The sequence below is a fragment of the Drosophila miranda genome, chromosome 4, assembly GCF_003369915.1.
Source record: "Drosophila miranda strain MSH22 chromosome 4, D.miranda_PacBio2.1, whole genome shotgun sequence".
NCBI lineage: Eukaryota > Metazoa > Arthropoda > Insecta > Diptera > Drosophilidae > Drosophila > Drosophila miranda.
The window spans coordinates 14,549,647-14,570,197 of NC_046677.1; the positions used below are offsets into that span (position 1 = coordinate 14,549,647).

General features: G+C 44.2%; 4 protein-coding genes across 4 annotated transcripts in view; 3 read left to right on the plus strand and 1 right to left on the minus strand.

The window, feature by feature from the left end:
- Positions 1-3: 3 nt before the first annotated feature.
- On the plus strand, positions 4-2,001 carry LOC108162278 (protein mushroom body miniature). Its single transcript, XM_017296936.2, has 2 exons — positions 4-1,241; positions 1,306-2,001. Exons 1-2 carry the CDS (start codon positions 84-86, stop codon positions 1,867-1,869), a joined length of 1,722 nt encoding a protein of 573 aa, XP_017152425.2. The 5' UTR covers positions 4-83; the 3' UTR covers positions 1,870-2,001.
- Positions 2,002-2,879: 878 nt separating this feature from the next.
- LOC108162279 (tRNA-dihydrouridine(16/17) synthase [NAD(P)(+)]-like) overlaps positions 2,880-20,551 on the plus strand; it is a 29,598-nt gene continuing 11,926 nt past the window's right edge. The window contains exon 1 of the mRNA XM_017296938.2: positions 2,880-2,983. The gene's annotated coding sequence lies outside the window, so the exon portion shown is untranslated. The remainder of the gene's footprint in view (positions 2,984-20,551) is intronic.
- LOC108162275 lies at positions 2,971-5,546 on the minus strand. The gene is made up of 3 exons (XM_017296933.2): positions 5,220-5,546; positions 3,933-5,072; positions 2,971-3,866 (listed from the first exon to the last, which is right to left on the minus strand). Exons 1-3 carry the CDS (start codon positions 5,415-5,417, stop codon positions 3,204-3,206), a joined length of 2,001 nt encoding a protein of 666 aa, XP_017152422.2. The 5' UTR covers positions 5,418-5,546; the 3' UTR covers positions 2,971-3,203.
- On the plus strand, positions 8,669-19,111 carry LOC108162273. The gene has a single exon (XM_017296931.2). The coding sequence runs from the start codon at positions 9,338-9,340 to the stop codon at positions 12,326-12,328; it is 2,991 nt and encodes a 996-aa protein (XP_017152420.2). The 5' UTR covers positions 8,669-9,337; the 3' UTR covers positions 12,329-19,111.

Sequence of the window (20,551 nt, forward strand, 5' to 3'; positions counted from 1 at the left end):
TTAGCATCGACCATCTCCAAGCAGCACAACACGTGCGCCGGCGGTGGTAAACGAATATTTCTTGAATTCGGCACTTTTATAGGATGCAAAACGGCCAAGTTCAGGACAAATACCATTTCTACTGCGGGGGCCCACAGAACCAAGAGATGCGCAGCCGTGGTGGCCGTGGCCGTGGCGGTGCCAATAATCCAAATTTCAACAGGCAGATCGGCAGCCCCTCTGATGGACAATCAAACGGACACCACAACAATGTGAATCAAGAACGTAGACGGGTTGGTGGCGGTGGTGGTGGTGGCGGTGGCCGTGGCAGTGGCGGTGGCGGTGGCAACCAGTCGGAGTCGTTTTCCAAATTCCGAGATCCTCATCATCACCAAGGCCAAGACAATGGATTACGTAGAGGCGGCGGCGGTGGAGGTGGCGACGGCTGGCGTGGTAGTCGTAGATCTCGCAGGTCTCGTGGACCAAGAGATGACAATCGCAGAGATCCGCAACAAAGAGGTGGTCGTAACGATAATTGGGGTGCACCAATGGAGCCCACTCCCAACATTGTGTTTAACTACGAGCCTATGGGACTAGCACAACAACCCGAAGCACAACCACCAGTGTTAGGCGGCTTAGAAGTACCACAGCTACCTGACGCTACCATGAATTATATTCCGTTAGTTTTAGAAGCACCTGTAGAGCAGAAGCAGCCTGCCATTGAAGTAAAACCCACGGAGCCACCTGTCAACTTCAAAATCAAAAAGGAAAAGAAAGACACGCACTCGCCAGTTGTAAAACCCGCACCGCAGCCGCAGCCTGCCAAAACGCCAGAGGAGAGTAGCGACGAGAGCTCTTCGAGCAGTTCTGATGAAAGCGTTGAGGCTGGTGAAGTGGTCAAAGCTCCAGCTGAGAAAACGAAGACGGAGGTCACAGCTGCTAAGGCCCCAGTGTCCTCTTCGTCTTCCTCATCTTCCGAGGATTCTGACTCTGACAGTGAGGATAGTCCGCCGGCAGCTAAAAGCAAAACTGCAGCTAAAGGGAAGGAATCGAGTGGCAAGACGTCCAAGAAACTGAAGAAAACTCTATCCGAAGAGGATGTCATCTGCCTGGGCTCTCAGAAGCGACACTACACCATACCCGATGAGGATGAGGAGAGCAGCGAGGTGGACGAAGAAAAGAACGAGGTTGAGCAACCCAAGGCCAACAAAAGTAAAAGCAAGCAAAAAGCCGACAATGGCTGTGCAATTTGCGACAAGAAGGAAAGTACTTTTGGTATACTTAAGGGGAAAATTCTAATTTTGTTTGCATGTTCATTTGAAACAGGGCCACACCTCCTTCGAGTGCCAGATGATCTGCCGTAATTGTTCGGCTCAGTATCATAGCCTCAAGAACTGTCCAAAGCCACCGAATCTGAACATTGCTCTGCAGGCATATTTGGAGTACACCATGCAGCAGGTGGCCGTATTTAATGTGGAGCAACGTTTTGCCTTTCCCGCTGGTGCGGTGCCAGCAATGTCATCCGCGCCGGCTTCCTCTACGCCTGCCAAGTCGAAGAAGGAGAAAAAGGCTCCCAAGAAGCCCAAGAAAACGCCACAAAAGAGAATGAAACTGGAGACTGCCGCCGACGACGACGATGATGATGATGATGACGAAGGCGACGACGAAGATGAGGAGGAGGCAAGCAGCGATAGCGAAGATTCCGAACCATCTAGCGATGAGCCAGCACCCGTGGCTAAGCAAAAACGAAAGCGGAATGCAAAGCAGACAAATCCTGCCGCAAATCTACCACCGCAAGCGTTTCCATTTCCCCTGTTGGCTGCCGGCTCACCTTACAACTCCATGATGTATCCATATGCGGCGCCCTTTAGCTTTCCTAAACAACAATAAGAGTTACAATAGTACAGAACACATGTTGGAAGTAGTTTTTAAAATATGTTGTATAAATGAATTTGGGGGAATTACCACCGTGCTTTAAACATGTAAAAAAAACAAGCATTGATGCATTTATATATAAAAAAATCAGTGTATTCCTGTTCTAAAAGTCTCCATAACATTCCTGTGGGATTAAGTTCAATAATATCTTTTTACAGCTATGTATAATTCTTCAGTTTACAGCCTGGGAACTGGGTCCTCCTTTATCTTTTTATCACATTTCCCAAGGTTCCATCTGGTTCTTGTTTCTGCTCTTTGACATATTTGTCAAAAGATACAGTAGCTGTAGGTGAATGAGCCTTGAATTTCTTGCAACTCTCGCAGACATTAATATTTTTTTATTCGGAGACTGTTAAAATGGAATTCATAATTTTGAATCGAATTCATCGATAGTGCCAGTTTGTCCAGCCCTGGATTTTAGTATCGATGGCCGAACCGTTTTCTTCGAAACGGTTGTTGGCTCTTTTTGCTCTATTCAAATCGGTTAAGGCTCTCTTTTTCTCTCTCTTTGAATCGTATGAATCGGTAGAAACAATAAGCCCAATGCCATACACAGTTGCGGCAGCATTCAATTGCCAGTCAGCTGATTTTCGTTTGTGGGCCACAGAGTGACCGTTTCTGGTATTTTTAATAATTTTCGGTATTTTATGAGGTCAAAATTAAACCGATGGTATATCGGTATATAATGGTATATTTTGTCAATGTCATCAATCTATTAAATTTCATTTTCAAAGGTATATAGAAATCCAATAAAAACAACTGTTTAAATTAAGCCAGTCAAGTAGAAAATTGATTCATTAATCGGATAAAACTATGTGGGCAGGGCTGACAGATAAATTTAGCTAGTTATATTCCACGGAATATAAAAATCGAGGAATAGAGAACTTGAATTTGTTAGTATATTTACGGTATATTTTTAGCATGAGACGGTATATATCTGTGGGTCGGACGGTATATTTTATCGATACACCAGTTCCAGCTGTTGCATGCCATGTTTTCTAAAATTTAGTTTTTATTTTGTTTAGTGCACAACTTATATTAGATTAGACAGTTAGATCGGTGAGATAAGGTGAGTGTTTCATATAATATATCACATAAAATTTAAACAAGGCATATCGAATTGACCAATACATAAGAATATGGTGTACTGTACCCTTTGTCTCAGCCGTTTCACGCGGTAAGCGGTTCGTGTAGTAAGTCTTTCAATATCAACAAAACACAGACAATTTATGAAGATTAGTTTTACCAAAAACATAGAACTATGGCGGTGGCACTATGGACGTGCTCTCCTACGTCGTGCAAAGGGCGAATTGCTCACGCTCCCGCTCTGTGCCGCAGCCGCAAGGATGGTTAAGGCCACGGGGATCTAGGCCTGGCTTGAGCATGGTCTGCTGCAGATCCCAGATGACCTCACTGGCCATGACGTTAACGGCCAGCTTGATTATCGACAGGTAGTTGAGTGGATTGGCCGCATGGCTGAGAATGCCGCGGGCTATTTGTTCGTACAGATATTCGCGATCCAGCTCGAGCAGCTCCTCCCTTACATCCATCGTTCGGTTCTCAAAGTGACACTGAATGGCCGCAAAGACCGTCTTGTCCAGGCCGACCAGCAGCTCGCGCTTAAACTTCACCAGATAGTGTTCGATGAAGACAATCTCGTTGCGTTTCATGTGCGGCAAACGGACCTTGTCCTGGATCATCTGCTCGCCAATCTGGCTGACCACCAGCGAGGCCAGGGATCCAGCCGGTGTGGGCCGACGCTCCGAACAAGGACGTACATCCACGAACGGATGAATCTCGTAGCTGCCCACGCCAATGGTGCTGGCCACACCGCTGAAGGAAACGTGCGACGCACGGGAGTTCTTTGGCGGAGTGCCGGACTTTGCCACCGCTGGCCCCAAGTCTATGGCATTGTGATGATCCCTGGCAAAGTTAATGATTTGCAAAGCTTTCTGTAAGTAAGAAGATTTCATATCATGGTCTGTCAAACTCTGCCTGGAGAATCCTTAAAAACTTACATAATTCACATATTTCTTGGCATCGCAGAGGAATTCGCGAATGCGTAAAATTAATACTTTTAGCGCGCACTCATCGTCGCTGAGATCTTCAATGAAGCCCTTCAGTATATGGTTGAGTATGTACTGGGCCGCCTTGTAGATGGGATCGTCTGGGGCAAAGGTCAGCGGCGAATGACCCTCCATGGCAATGGCCGTATTGAGGGCATAGCAAAGTTCGCTGTCCAACAGGCCATCAAAGGTTGTCTGGTACTCCTCACAGAACGATGGCTTCTTGGGCTTGGGCTTCTTGCGCTTGCGGCGCTTTGGCTGACGCCTCAGCATCGTCTGGCGGGTGCGCTCCTTGATCTGATCCTGGATATGCTTCCATTTCAACTCGTATTTGGCCTTGTGCCGCTCAATGAACATCCCACGTTCTAACTCAACTTCCATGAGCAGAAAGTGGAGGCGTTGCTGATTGGCAATACGCTCGTCCAGGCGCTTCTGCCAAGACTGTATCTGTTCCTCGTTGTTCTTCATCATTCGCTGCTTCTGCAGCAGACGCATGTTCTTGTTAAAGCGATCCTTCTTGAATTGGAACAGTTTTTTCTGCCTGATGAGGTACTTCCTCTGCAGATCGTGGCATAGGCTGATGTGAGCCTGCACCCTCATATTTGTCAGCAACTTGCGATGCTCCAAGAGCATTGTCTGCATAGAGGTCAGGTTCTCCAATCGTTTCATCTTCTCCAGCGTAAGGTTGGACAGATGCACCATGCGCTCGTGCTTCTCCATGTCCAGGCGCATCTTCCTGGCCACCACCTCCTCGTAGCACTGATGACGGCCCGCCAGATTGAGGTGATCGCGCTTGGTGATCGCCTCGGCATTGGCTATCAGCAGGCGATCATGTTGTTCTGCCTCGCGACGCTTGTAGGCTTGCAGAACATAGTACAGCTGGGACTTGTGCAGCTCCTGGCGATGATGGTTGAAGGCCTTCAGATTGCAAATCACATCATTCTTTTGGGTGATCTCGCCATTCTCCCTCAAACGCTTCAGATTACGTTCGTTGGAGTAGAAGGTCCTCAGATTCGCATCATGCAAGGGATTGTATTCAGGTATGGCCGCCCCAGTCACCGATGCATCAAACTCCTGTTTGTCGCTTTTGAACTGAATAGGAGGGGAAGGGTAAAAAAGTAGTTTAATCTAGTTTTACGTTTTAAAACGAGGAATATTGCCCTTGTACAATAGAGGAATATCCCTCAAGCAGGAATCCCTGACAATGCTGTTGATTCGTTGCACAAATCTTCCACTCACCGATTGTCCAATTTTGTTTTTGGAAAATATCACTTGATTACCGGGACACTTAAGCATCGGTAGCTTAGAGTTGAGAGGAATTAGCTCCCATCCCGGCAGACTGTTAATCGGCAGACCAGTCTTATTGCTGATCATCTTGAGAAGTGCCGCATTGCCCGACACAGTGTTGCGGCGCGGCATAGACAGTATATCGATCATGATGCCGCGCGTTTTGGTTCCGTTTCCGTTTTCCCTGAATACTAATTTTCTCCTAGTAACATTTATTTTATATGTGTTTTGTGTGTACGAAAGAAACTTATTTTCGAATGGAGTTTTAAAATTACTGTACTGATCAACTTTGAAATTGAAAAGAATTGCCTACTATCGTTTTGGGGGATTTAAAGTTTGTAACGTATTGATATACAAAACCTATGAACATACCACAAACGACTGGAATTAAGTCTTGCCGAAGAATGGGAGCGGTTGAACCAGCAATGCCGTTCAAGGGTATCCCCAGATTCCACACCCAAAAGCTATCCTTCTTTTCTTGATGTTTGCTACTGTTGATGATGTTGTTGTTGTTCCTGTGCCTTGTGGTGTTCTTTCCTTGTTTGCCTCTTATTTTACTGTTCAATGGACGTGGTTAGGGTCGGGGTCGGGTCTCCTGCTTATCAAAGCTTTTCTTGTTACAGCTACCTTTGTGGATACAGAGAGGCAGAGCGGCAGAGAGAGCTTGGCGAGAGCGACAGTGCAGTGTGGGGGGGGGGGGGGGGGGGGGAGAGTTCGTCTTTGTCCTGTTTGTTTATCGTTGCCAAGAGGCAATAACTGTGAACCGGAAACTATAGAAAATTCAATTTATTCACAAACAAAATTCCATTCAATTTTGTTCATAAATTGTGTGCTACTGAACCGGATTCAATGTTAAATATGGCTGAGGATATGGAAAATATTATATATTTGTATCCACAATGCAGATATCAAGCGTTTCCCATTAATTCCCTCGATTTATCATATGCAAAATCAACAAACTAAAACATTCCATTAATACACGTATCCCCACACATTATTGTATAATTTCTCTATTTGTTTTGGTAATTTGTATTTCGATTTTACGATGGCAGTAAAAATCCCCGACCCATTATTAGTTGCGCTCCAAAGAGCACAAAGACGCCAATAGTTACACCATCTGTCTGTCTGCGGCTTACATAAATCCGTGATTCGGTTTCCGTCTCTGTCTCTCTGTTGGGGGTGACCTCGTTTCCTGCATTCTGGGCATCCCATCAGATTGTTTGGCATCCCAGGCATAAATATTTACCCAATCGGTCAGGCAAACAGGCGTCAGTATGTCTGCATTGCCATAAACAAAGTAAAATTAAATATAAGGTATGTCGATGCGAAAGAAAAGTCCTTTTTCAGGCAACCGAAACCTGTTCAATACCGCAGTTTCATGAGAGGACCTTCACATTCGCGTATGATAGGGGTCCCGCTAGGATGTTACATCCGACTTTCACGTGTGACTGTCAAAGTTGCCTTCAGTCGATAAAAACAGCTCCCGAAACAATTGTGTCGTTCGCTATAAAGTTTTTGGAAATAATCCAAACTGTAAAGCCACTCGTGGCGAATAGTATCTTTGGGTCATTCGTAGCGAAGGAGTTCTGTTCGCTTCTGCGAAATTTGTACAGCGAACATCTTTCGTGTATAACCTTCCCTCCTCTTGAATATACCTTGAATAGTTCTTTAAACTTTTGTCTTCTTTTTGTTTCGTTTGCACTAACATACATATATTGCCTTTCTCTTTCGCTCATGTAAATAAAATCACACCAAGTGCTGAAAACGTAGTACTTGCTTGCTCCAAGCACGTGCTCCAAATACGCTCTCGAGTGTGCTTTCCATTTCATCTAACACCCTGGCTCCTGGCCACTGACATTTCCCCCCACATGGCAAGCTCTCACGCGAACCGTCGATGCCATAAATAAAAAATGATGCTGCGGTGGCATCCCAAAAACAAAACAAAAAAAAAACCAAAAAAATCTAAGAGACATACCGAAAGGTGCGTGCCAATCTCTAGTGAGCCTGTCGGTGTCCCATTTACCGTTATATAATAGTGGCTTCCTGTAACGATAAGAGCTGCTAGAGATGAGAGCGTGAGCATGGGGCTTAACGAGCTAATAATTACAAGTATTCCGATTTGAGCAGGGTCTTTCATCCTCAAGGTCAGGAAGTGCACCTGCCACGCAAGCAGGTTGATTGTCAATGAGATTATCGGGGGTAAATGTATAAAAATAGCCATTAATTGGCACTTCACAGTGCGTCTATCCTAGGAAGATTTAATGCCGTATAATCTTCTTTGAAAATTAGGCCCATAGAAGAAGCCATGGTGTTTCCCATAGCTTTGGGGCCTAAATGGTGATGAAAAGTTAGGTAGATGTCTGCTTTTCTGTAACGATTTAAATAAAATCAGAAAACATAACTTTAAAGAGATCACGCTCATATCTCTACGAACCATCCCCTCAAAACAGCCACAAAGCATCACCATTCTGAGCCACCCCCACACCAACACGCCCCACCCATCCAGTGAGCGCTGGGACAACTATTCACCATCCCCATCCCCATCTCTTTCCTTGTACCTTTTTTTACCGAAAACCGAATACGACTACCGGCAAAACTTCGGACAGCTGTAGCTGGGATGGCGTTTGCTGTTGCTCTCTTTGGCTTACGCTTCTCTGTTGGCTACTAACACCCAGGGTCTATTAATAAAAGGTGAGACAAGTATAGGTAGTCTCATGAAAGGTGTTACGAATTAATTACGAATTATTAGAAAATCCCGATCTAAAACGTTTCAAAAATCAAATTGCAGTGCTTTGAAAAAATTCTTGAATTGTTTCAGAACATTGAACGATGTTGGAAACAATAATGTTATAATTTAATGTTATGTATGCATAAGAGAACAGCTTTGGATAATTTCAAAAATGTTCATACATGAAAATCATGCGAATAAATCCTCTTAGCGTTCACTGCTGGTTTTAAACTCAAACTGTGCCCTTCTTGTGTCCTCATCGAAAAAGAGATATCTCTGGTAATGCCCTACCCTTAAGTAATTTTCCCTGGGCTGCTACCCCCCCGTTTTAACAGAGAAGCCGCTTTCAATTGTGAAAGCTGGCGGCGAGAGAAGAGAGAGCGAGACTTTCGCTCAAGCTTTGGCGTTGCTGGCGCTCAATTGTCTCGCGTCCATTGCCGAAGTCGGTTCTTTGTAGCGGCTCCACTGCATCTCTGTAGACGTTCCGTTGAACGGTATAAACGGAAAGAACGCTGTTGTTGTGTGACGCGCGGCACCCGTTTTTGCGTGTGTGCGTGCGACAGTGTCCGTGGGTGTGTGTGTTTCTATATGTGCGCGCGCGATTGTGTGTGTGTGAGTGGGAGCCAAACAAATAGCAAAACGCAAAAGCGAAAAGGGCCGAAAGAAATCATAGAGCAGGAATCCCGTACAAACGGGGGTGGCGACAAACCACTGCTCCCTGTGTAACCACCACCCCCCCTCCCACAACACACAGCCCGCGAAATAAGCTCAAGTATGCACCGTTAAGGGCGCCATCCATTCACAATTTCCAATAACAACAAAAATACAAAAACAACAGAGAGTCGGCAAAAAAAAAAACAATAACCGTTTGGCGAAAACAACAACAAGTGAAGCATAATTTGAAGAAACATCAGAACAAAAGGGAAAGCACAAACAACGGAGTCTGAGAAAGAGAGAGAAACAGCCGTCACTGAGTGGGAGAAAGATAGCAACAGCGGACAACAACAACGGACTCTGAGAGAAAGAGAAATAAAACAACGGACTCTGCTAGAAAGAGAGATAGGAACAACGAAGAGCAAACCAAAAAAAGGATAATATTGAAAGCAACAAAAGAAGATTTTAAACAACAGATTCTGCGAAAAGAGAGAATTCCATAAATTAACGGACACTGCAAAAAAAAAAGACCAAATCTACAAAAAAATAAAATTTTTTGGGTCTGCACCAATCGTTGTGGGCGTGGCTAAGTGCATCCAACTGTAATGTTCCATTGCCGACGATCCCTATTCACCATCCATTCATCATTTTCATACTCATCATCATCAACGTGGGTGCCATCAACAAAATGTCCAAAGCGACGGGAAACATTGGACCCGCGCTAGGAGGTTCAATCGGTGGAGCAAACGGTGTTAGGACGGAGGATCACATAATAACCATCAGTACTGCCAGCCTCGCGGAAGCCAGCAACGGGGAAGCACTGAAGCAATCGTCTGCCAGAGATTCGCCCATACACTCAGTTGGGCCACAATCTGTCGAGGTGCCCCACCAGCCGCCCAAAGCAAACAGTGCCCAAACCCATACGAGCAACAGAGGGTACTCCCTTTGCCGATTGTCCCAGTTGGTTAGCTACCAGAATAACATTGCGGACGTCCAGCATCGACGTGGTAGACGGCTCCATGGACTGCAGTTGCCATTGCATCCGTTGCAACTGTTTGGATGGTTGGTCCTCCTGCTCTTCGGTTTGGCCAGCTATTGGGTGTTGATCCCAGCATTTCATGCACCGCTACAGGGTCCGCTATATGGGCTCATCACTGGGCTGTATCTCGTGCACATTGCCTCACATTTGACGGCCCTGCTGACGGATCCGGCGGACAAGGAGCTGCGGCGAGTGCATCGCAACGATCGCATTGTCCCAGAGTTTGATCGCACCAAGCACGGACACGTGATTGAGAACGGACGGTGTCATTTGTGCAACATACGCACCTCCTCGAGCCGCACCAAGCACTGTTCGGTGTGCAACAAGTGTGTGGGAAAGTTCGACCATCACTGCAAGTGGTTGAATCATTGCATCGGATCGAGGAACTATGTGGCCTTCCTGATGTGCGTCGTCAGTGCGGTGGTGGCCACACTGGTGATTGTGGCCGCGGTGATTGCCCAAATCGCCTTCTACTACATCCAACCGGAGTGGCTGAGCTTCTACTGGTGTCGTTCCACCAGCGATCCGGACGCCGGACACCAAATGGAGCCCGGGGACTACATAAATCTCACTCTAAGCCTTGGTAATGGGACCATGATGCTGCTGGAGCAGCCACCTGACGAGGAAGAACCCCAACAGATGGATGAGCAAATGGAGAACATAACCATTTCCACCTTGCCCACACTCTTGGAGAATTTTACGGCTTTGATTGAGGCATCTGCCACATCCCAGCCAGGCATCAATATGACCACGAATCAGACCATCACACCCGTAGTTGGGGGAATAGGTGTAAATGAAACTATATTCTTGCTGCTTTTGGGAGTCCTGGGACTCTTGGCAGCCGTGAGTGCAGGATTACTTCTCCACCTGTGCTTTTTCCACATCTACATCTCGTTTTTGGGGCTCACGACCTACGAGTACATAAGGAATCATCGTCAGGCGCAGGAAGCCAAAGCCAAACAGCTGCTGGAGCAGGATACAGCCGTGGGAGTGGGCAAAAATGGAACAGTTCACTTCTCAGCAACCCTCCCAGAGCCCCACAATCCGTCCAAAACGATGCCAGGTGGTCAGCAGCTCTACTGTTTCTCCAAGGCGCCACATCCCAACCAGCAGCAGCAACAGGAGGCGGCTCTCTGCGCGGGACAAACCGAGCAATCGATGCGGATGCATTGCTGTGCCAGCTCCAGGGAGTTCCATAAGTCGCGGCAGGCCATCTACCTGTGCTCCCTGCTGGAGGAGCGGACCAGCGCCACCAGTCACCATCCTCCTCTGCAGGACTCTCTGAGCAGCTTCCATTGTTGCTCCAGTTTTGCGGCTAGCTCCCTGCAGCGTCGCGTGAGTGTGGCCAAGGGCTCACTGATCTCTGGAGAGCTGCGACCCCAGCGTCCAGCCACGTATCTGCAGTACACGGAACAGTGCACACTCTGCACCTTTCGCCTGCGACGCGAAGGAGCAGCAGCAGGCGCACCCAGCAGTGCGGGGGGAAGCAGCAGCACGAGGACCCTGTCCAGTCAAGCGGGTGTATCCTCCGCATCGGCCAATGGGGCGGCAGGGAACATCTCCAAACATCAGCGCTGGCGCAGGAAATGGAACTGCTGTGCCAGTGTCCCGGACAGTCCCGATGTACCCAATGATCTCCTGGCGGCTCTGACCTTCAGAGAGCGCGAGAATGCGGAAGCGGCGGCCAAGCTGAATGCCCAAGAGCTGCCAATACAATTTATACGAACTCTGAATGGGGGCATGGATCATCCGGAGGTGGAACTGCCTGTGAAGACAACGACAACGACGCCGCCGCGCAGCTCTCGATTGCGGCACATGCTGCGCCTCCTGGGACGTTATAGAAGGCCCCGATGTCGCCATCATGGAGGAGGAGCCCACGGCGTGGCGGCCAAGGAGCATCATCAGCATCATGGCGGGGGCACTATCAAACAGAATCAGATACGTCCATTGCAACTGCAGGCGGCAGGTCGTGGCTACGTCGCCTCCACGACGCCAACAACAACGCCACCCGGCAGTTCTCCGAGTCGGAGCTCCGCAGAGAGCAGCAGCGAATCGGTGAGCACCAGCAGTCCCTCCAGTGGCTCCAAGAAGGAGCTAATGCTGTTGCCGACATCCGTGATCCGAGATGATAGTGTGACAACCTATACACTCACCCTGCCACCGGCATTGCCGCCACCCACGCGACGCAAGATGCCGCAGGCCAGTCAGGAGTTGGCAGAACTTGCCGAGTCCCTGGGATTTGTCAGCAGTAATCATCATCATCCGCCGCCGCAACAGCAGCAGCAACAACACTTGACACCCAACAGTCGACAGATGCCCCATAGCCTAGGGAACGTCTATCGAAGGCAACGGAGGAAGCATTTCATGCGCACTCGATCGCCCACACTGTCTCCCATCCACGAATCCGGCCTCTCCAATCCGACATCGCCGCAACCGCTGCGGCACCACCCACACAGCAGTCTAACACTCAGCTCTAATTCCAATCCGGCCAAATGTTCGTCCCCACTCGCCAACCTTTCGTCGATGTCCTCATCCTCGGTGCTCGTCCAGAATCTATGCAGCCTGGCAGGCGAGACCCTTAGGAAGACATCGTCCAATAGTTCGCTCCAAAGCATCAGCTCCAACTCTAGCAGCACTTAAAGCAAGGAGAAGCAAGGGGCACCCAAATGATAAAGGAGTGTGCTGTGGTGTTAAACAGTTCCTCGAATGGTTTCTGTTAAGTCCTTTAGATGATAGTCATAGTCATAGTCATAGTCATAGTCATAGCCATAGTCGACGTCCCCTTGGCTTTCGGTGGATCCAGGAAATCAATTAATCTGCAAATAAGTATCCAAAGTCATAACCAATTGAAATCAATTAAGGCCTCCGCCATCGGCAGAGTGGCAGGAAATTGCCAGTGGATGCGATGTGGTTTCATGGCCAGAAACTTAATTACCTTTTTTGCATAGGATGTTGCGGCTCTTTGTTTGAGTTTATTGAATGCATATTTAATTTATTAGAAGTCCTGGCCCGGCCCCTCGAGCGCTAACCGAAAATAATTTTAGTTTGTGGGTCCTTTCTCGGTCTCGGCCTCAAGGAAGCTATGGATACGTGGTTTATTCTTGAATGAAATTTCACCATGGAATTTAGCGTTGGGCTGTGTCTACTTTTGGCTTGAATTTCTTTGTTTTATTCTCAACTAAGGATGGTTATTCCTTATTGAAGTTAGGAATATTCATTGTTTTGAAAATATTCACAGTTCTTTTGGATAGTCCTGTGTCCGTGTTCCCTAAAATCAAAGGTAGTTTTCCCTTGGAATTCCGTTTGAGCAGTGCTGCCACATCGTTTGTCACTAACAGCATTATCCCCACTCTCTAGTACCTACTTACTACATGTCTATCCCTAACAATGTTCGCTTATCCTTTGTCTTCATTGAATGACTTTGCAGTTGAATTTATAAAATATGCAACAGCATGTGCTGCAAATGCAGCCAAGGGGTCGTGTCGTCTGTTGTGAGCGGGCAGGTCACAAGAGGGGAGCAGCCAGCAGCTCCCCACTGATATTGATTTTCATTTTCCACAAAATTTATAAGCAAAGGCGATGGGGTGATTACGTATTGTACGGATGTACGTATACGAGTACGCGAGTATCTGTATCTGTATATCCACTCGTATATCCTGGCATCATCCATACAACAGAGAGGCAAAATCATTCCACCATTCGGGGCATGCCTCGCCCCAAGGGAAGCAGACTGCTGATGCTGATGCTGCTGCATGTTGCCAAATTGTTACGCAAATGTTTTCATTCGATTTAAATTCAAATGCAGTGACAAAACTCGACAATAGACCCGAGAGATACAACAGATACGAGCACGAGTTCGAGTACGAGGTAGAAGGTTGCCCCATGCCCTATCCATCATGGCTCTAAACCTAATTTTGATGACTGACTCACAGACAGAGAGAGCGACCCATTAAATATGCTGAAAAAACTGAATAATTAATGAAATACAAGTCGAAAAAACAGATAGAAGTACAGCAAGGAAATGCGTCAAATGTGAGATTGAATCGCGGGGATTGAGCGCTCCTGTTTCTATTCCTTCAGCTGTCATTCAGGGCAAAAGTTTAACGAATGGTTGGATAGATATCAGGGTTTGCTTTGACTAGTGCTTGCCATAACGAGGACGCACATCAGGAGGACTCCGTCTGGTCCTCCTATTCCCAGACAGTCGTCCGTGTCGGCTCTCATGTTATTGAAACTGACAGTCGAGGCAGAAAGCCAAATGGAAAGTCCATTTTTAACTGGCTAACACACACTGTGGGAGGGAAGTGTGTGTGTGTGGGATGTGATGTGGCACGAGTAATGGTGCGGCATGGTGTGATGTGATGTGAGACGGATGGATGGATGGATGGCTGGTTTGTTAGCGCGAGAATCGAGTACAGGAAATGGCTGTAGAGGAGGTGTTCGATGTTCAAGGTGTGGCCGGTGTGGCAGTTAGCTTCACTCAGAGTGTGATTAGTTTCTTTTCCATTTCTCTTTCTTTCTGTCTGTTTAACAGTCATTCCAAATCAATTTTCTTACCCTTCATCATTCAGATTTTGAATTGTAAATAGTTTTTTCTTTAATTGAGTGACTTTTAACTCTTTAAGTTTGTACTTTTGGAGGGCTTAACACCACAAAAAGTACCATGGAATCAGTATTAACTTCATAAATTTAAGGAACAGTTGAGAAATTCATGTTAAGATCATTAACTTGCTCTACCATTCACTTCTTTTGGCCTCTTCATTAATGCAGGCACATGTGCCTCACATTTCATTTGCATTCAATTTGCTTGATACAATCCATTAGCACTTTTCAGTAAACCTTCTATCACAATTCATTCATCTTTCAATTCCTAACCAATCTTTTGGTTAAATTCAATTTCTATGCTCTTAAAGTACAACCAACTCAGAGCATATCTGCTGTAAACTTTTGTTCGAAAGAAAACTTCTATTGTGATTCTCCAAAAGTTTACCAAAAACTTTTTAACTTTAAAGAAAAAGGAAAGAGGATAAAGGAAATTCGCTTTTGGTTTAGTTACTTACTCACATGGAAGTAATCCACAATCTTTGAATTTAAATGGACTATTCGAAAATGTTTTCGTTGCAAAATTGCATTCAAAGTGTTTTATTTTGTGTAAAACATTATAGTTATACCACAAAATGTTTAATTTATTGTAAAATGCAAATGTTTTATTCATTATGATTTTCTAACTATTAAACTAACTATTTCTTGACTATTAAAGTCGTTCCTTATCAAATGTTTTCATCACTACTCGTATTAAATCTTTCAATATTTCCGCATACATTTGTAAAAAAACCTTTAGTCCTTAAGAACAGTTATACATTCAAATTGTAGTACTAATATAGTCGTTCATCATTTAAAATGTATTTTGTTTTTGCACTCTCGGGCATAGTCTTTTACAGCCGTCTGCCTGCCGCCGGTAGACGAAGAATAATTTGCGTAGAAATGTGTGCAGTTGAGATACATATTAAGTGTATAAAGTCGAAAGGTTTTTGTCGAGGCTCCAGGCCCCTTTACCGACGAGACATTTCTGCCAATCCTAAGTACAGTCATCACAAAGCGCTTTCCTCGAAAGTTTTCTATCAAACCCTGTTTCCCTTACAACTTTCCCCAAAACATTTGTCTGCTTTAAATAATTCAGTTCTTTCTTTTTCCTTTATAAATTGCCGCCACCACTCTTTTTTGAATTTCGGCCACACTGTTACTTCTGGCTAAATAATTAAACCGGTCAGACTGTCACATGCGAAATGAGGCCAACAAATAAATGGAAACTTAATTAATTCATTATTAATGCTCATTGACAGCGATGGTCTGAAAGCACCAGAAAGAAAATCAAGTGGAATCCAAGTACAAATGTGGTTGACATATACAAAAGCTATTTTTGGATTGGGAATGAGATGGGGAGAAACCGAAACAAAGTTATAGGGAAAGGCTAGAGGAAAAGAGCTTGAAAGACAGTGTCATTGAGCCTTCGTTTGACATGCACTTTTGCAGTGGTATTCAGACGTGCAGAGAGACAGTCAGACAGACAGAGAGACGCCTGCTAAATGACTGAAAATAACATAATGCAACAACTATAAATGGATTTTCAATGCAGACTTCACTGCACTGACAGCTGGAGCAACATACATTTTCCTTCTTTGGGTTTTCCTTTGCATTTTCCCCACTTTTCGCCTTTTCTCCTGCTCATTTCCGTAGAACGACAAAAAACATGCTGCATACTTTTGAGGGAGCTGTTTCCTTTCTCTGATGTATGCTACATTTTCCATGTGTGTGCGTAAGAAGAGTGCTTGGTGGTGCTTGGTGTTTGTGTGCCTGGTGTGTAGGGAAAATGTTTAATTTGATGGCACTTGGCATTAAGATTTGGAGCTGCACCTGCCACCAGTAGACACACGCACTAACAGATACTCGACTCGTACTCGTACATTCTTCCAGGGTTCATTATGTGTATCCGACAGTGAAAAGAGTATCCTTATATGTTGTGTATGCTGTAGATGGTTGAGGCTATGGTGACTATTCTTTAATGTTGAGGTACATACATATGTACATCCATTATACTCCCATTCATGCATTTATTTCCTACTCCTATCCCTAAATGTATGTTGTTTACTCCACATTCTTGACAATACTTTATTTAGGATAAACACTATTTTGCTCTTTCCTTTAAAATGTGCACTTCGAAGTAGAGTAAATAAATTTCACTTTGAAACAAACAAAACTACAAATGTATCTCCTGCCTGCTCTCACCTTTGCATTACTTTCCTCTGAGGAAAAAGCAACAAAACGGCTTTTTTTCAGATTTTCTTTTGGCTGTGCCTTTCTGTAGAGAGGTGCTCTTTCTGCCTTTAGCCATATGTCCGGACCCACCGACAGCTGTCTGCCCTGTGGTCATACAGCCACACTTCAGGAGACCCATAGCCAGGGAGAGCTGTCCATGCGAATGCTCTCTGAACTCTGAAGTCCTTGGACCTGAAAGAGTTACCTCCTGTATGGTTTTTCTTTTTCCTTCACTTTCAGTTGTCTGTAGAGTAATTTCAGCAAAAATTAAAGTAAAATATATTCATGTACATATATTGGATATATTCCTGATATATGTATGTGTTATATGGTTATAAAAATATTCCACTTTAATTGCATGTTCGTGTCATGTACATGCAACGGCCCGAACCACACGACCAGAACCAGAACAGGGGTCCTGGGATCCAGGCAACGCCCTCGAGTTTTCATTTCGATTCTTTTCCGCCCGCCTGGATATTGTTTATGGAGACACAAGCTCCTGGGGATCTCCATTTGGGTTGGAGTATTCTGTTCCTTTTTGGGGCGTTTGTTCCGTTCGCTCGTGCTCCCACTATGGCAACGCAAAAATGCATTTGCCGATGTTGTCATGACCACTTGTTGTTGGGTTTCATGTTGGTTTTTTCCACTGGTAGTAGTTGTTATTTTTGTGCATCAATTAAAAAACATTTTCTCTCTTTGCTGCAATATGCCTTTGACATGCAACGGCGAAGATTTCACACAAAAAAAAGTGTACATCATTCTGGGCCTACACTAATCGAAAATTAATATATTTTCCAGGAGTTTGAAAAGTTTCTCTGTTTATAAGAAAGTTTTTCTACTCTTTCAACTATTTTTTTACTTCGTTTCAATAATGAATGACTATCTTTCGACTGGATTTCTATACAAGTTTTGGCTTTAGGTACGAATAACATTCGTATACTTTATTTTTAGAAAATATGTTCTATTTCTAGGGACAAATTTCTGTAAAGTAGAACAGATTGAAAGGGCATCGAAACAAGTATCCCAGAAAACCTTCAATTGCAGAAAATATAAACGTTTTTATTGTACATTTTCCATAGAAAATTGTAATTTCGGAGAAATAAAAACAGTTAAGAGGCTTTTATTAAGAGGTTAAGTGGCTTTCGCATCATCATTATTCAGATTACTGGGAAAATTCTATAAATATAACGTATTCTTGGTACTACAAATTGTATGATAATATTCCAGGGGCTGGAAAATTTTTTAAGCAGCTTGGAAAACATGTTTAATGGGAAAGTTTCAGAAAGAATTAAGCGATAAGAAGGCATTCCTCAAACGAAAGCATTTAAAGTGTTAAATTTATATTTATTTGAAAGAAATTCATGGCAATTTTCTCCTAGTGTATTCCAAAAGTTTGGCCAATTTATCAGGTTTCCTTTTTGAGTGGGTGTGTCGTCTGATATCTCCGCCTTCTATGCAAACGAATTATGATTGATTTGGCTGAAATTGGGTGCGATGTCTAGTCGGTTCAGACAGGTTTTGCTTGTACACGTACATGCCCACTGGCAGCGCCCACTCCCACTCCGCCCACTGATTTCTTCGGTTGTTGTCATTAGCAATGGGTGGTATTTGGGCGCTATACATGTTTCGATGGGGTTCTGTCCCATTGTTGGCCTGACTTTCCTTTCCTCGGAGTTTTGGTATTCCTTTCCTCTAACTCTGGATTCCCTTCCTCAAACTCTTGATTCCCTTTCTCCAACTATTTGCATTGTCTCTGGGCTGCCATGCAATGACATTTTTTTAGCTCTTTCTTCCATTTTTCCTTTTTGGTTTTGGTTCAACGAACTCTCCTCCTGGTTTTCCCCTACGTCTTTGGTTGGGTGCCCATTGTATTGCTGTTCCAACCAGGTGGGATCCACCGCCCTCCCACTCCGGGCCAGCTTTTAATATGCTTTTCAATTTAGTTAATGACTTTCCCAGATGGTAGTAGGCCCTTGAACCGATGTATGGGCTCGGTTCTTTGCATGTAACTCTATCTAAAACAAAGAATGTCGCTATAATATAAAGAAAATGATGGAAAAACTAAGTGAATGAGACTGGAAAATTGCTGGCATAAGAGAACGAATATGGAAATGCAAGAAAATACAACAATAATTATATTAATTTAGGCAGCAAATTGATTGTAAAATTTCTGTGCACACAGAAAAATATATATTTTGATAAAATGTGCAGCCAACAAAAAAAAGTCCACAAATAAATGAAAACCAAAGCAAAAATATTTATAAATATCAAAGAAGTATAGAAAACAATTAGAAATATTTCCACAAAAATGGAAACACACAATAAAAAAGAAAAAAGGAATAACAAAAAATAAAAAATGCTATAAAAGAAAAGCGTTGAATAAATTTAACTGCAAATAATAATGGGAAAATGCTTTTCCATTTAATTGTTTTTTATTTTTACTAGCTTTACAAAATAAAAGATATTTTTTTCCTTTTTTGCTTCATATATTTTCTAGTATTTTATGGACCCCTGTTTAAAGAGTTAAGTGAATTGTATGTGGCTCTCTGAAGCGCAAAGGAAAATAGAGCGCAAGAATACGAAATAAAAAAACAAACTGAAACAAAACTACATATAAAACTATCATTGGCCAGCACCTGTCGTCCAGTGGGGGCTCATCATTGAGGGATTTTCGTGACTCGCTCACCAATGGTATTTTAAATATTTAACAAGGCTGCAGCACCGCATGATGGGGATAGCTTTGTGGAGTGGATACCAGGGGTCTCTTGATGTGAGTCTGCTGGAGGTAGATGATGATCATGATGGAGTCTCTGCTTGGAGGTTGAGAACTATGTATGAGCCTCTGAAAGTACGTGGTACTCTGAGTAGGTCCTAGGTCCTTTCCGATTCATGCAGCACACCAGCTCGTGTTGACATTTTCATTGCTGCCCTGCGAGGAGTACACATTTGCCTAATTTGCTCCACGTTGCGGTCATTATGGTCGGAATCACTTGGAATCACGCTCCCCACGCCTGACGGGGGGTCCGACACTCATTCGCAGACATTGGTCACGCTGCGCGTTGGCCAATTTTGTGGTTTTTGTCAATGAAATGGATGGTCGGGTGTTTTAATTTAAGTTTAAGTAAACAATAAGTTCAAAGTATTTTGAAAAATAAAAGAAAAATATTATCGTATAGCTCCTCTCCTCCGACTATGGAAATTTTTATTTATTGTAGATTTTTCCAGTTGTATGTTTAGCGTTTTTCTGTGTTTTTATGATTTATGCAAATACTTGTGCGTAAATTAACAAAGTAAATTGTTGTTGGCATTTTTTATGTATTTTTCCGTTTGCTTTTTGTCGTTATATCCTGGCGTCTCCGTGTGTGTTTGCCTCGCCAAAACAAATCACACAAATGGCAGACACACACGTACACACTGAGGCAGCACACCTGTAATGGCACTTTGTGTGTGTGCGTGTGTGTGTGTGTGTGTGTGTGCGGCTCAAAAAGCTTAGCGCTTTCCCAATAAAACGTTGGGGATTTATGGGTACGTGTCATTTGGCTTGTTTGTCCTTTTCTTCCACCCTCTCTCTCACCCTTTGCAACAGATAAGGTATGTACGGTGCTGTGTATGTATGTATCTATGCAACACGGTGGCAACATAACAAATAAAACCAAATCCAGTAGACGACTACCGACCCCGCTGACACTCGGGGCAAATAAAGGAGCAACTAATTGAGCAACGCCTGTTAAGTAGGCAACACTTTTCGACGGGGCCGGGCAGGCTGAAACTTTTAATGGAAGGATTCCAAGGACAAAAGCAGAGCTTGATAGGAGTAGTTCCATTATGTAGTATATTATTTTACAAGGTTTTGAGTAACCAAACGGAGACTGCACTTTGAAGAGGATTCACTAAAGATTCTTAAGAGACTTTATCCAAATAGAATATTTTGAAGAAAAGTTTACTGCTGCAATTTGAAGAAATTTGAGACTAAAATAAAGTAAGAAATACTTTAATTATTAAGTGATTTATGAGTGAAAGATGAGATTGTTCTTTTAATAGTTTGGA

What these genes read in the sequence shown, in the direction of transcription:
- LOC108162278 (XM_017296936.2), top strand. Translation starts at nt 84, where the DNA reads ATGCAAAACGGCCAAGTTCAGGACAAATACCATTTCTACTGCGGGGGC. An exon ending in GTGCAATTTGCGACAAGAAG is followed by an intron (nt 1,242 to 1,305) that starts GAAAGTACTTTT and finishes CATTTGAAACAG; the next exon opens with GGCCACACCTCCTTCGAGTG.
- LOC108162273 (XM_017296931.2), top strand. Translation starts at nt 9,338, where the DNA reads ATGTCCAAAGCGACGGGAAACATTGGACCCGCGCTAGGAGGTTCAATC.
- LOC108162275 (XM_017296933.2), bottom strand. Translation starts at nt 5,417, where the DNA reads ATGATCGATATACTGTCTATGCCGCGCCGCAACACTGTGTCGGGCAAT. An exon ending in AAAACAAAATTGGACAATCG is followed by an intron (nt 5,073 to 5,219) that starts GTGAGTGGAAGA and finishes CCTCCTATTCAG; the next exon opens with TTCAAAAGCGACAAACAGGA. An exon ending in CCAAGAAATATGTGAATTAT is followed by an intron (nt 3,867 to 3,932) that starts GTAAGTTTTTAA and finishes TCTTACTTACAG; the next exon opens with AAAGCTTTGCAAATCATTAA.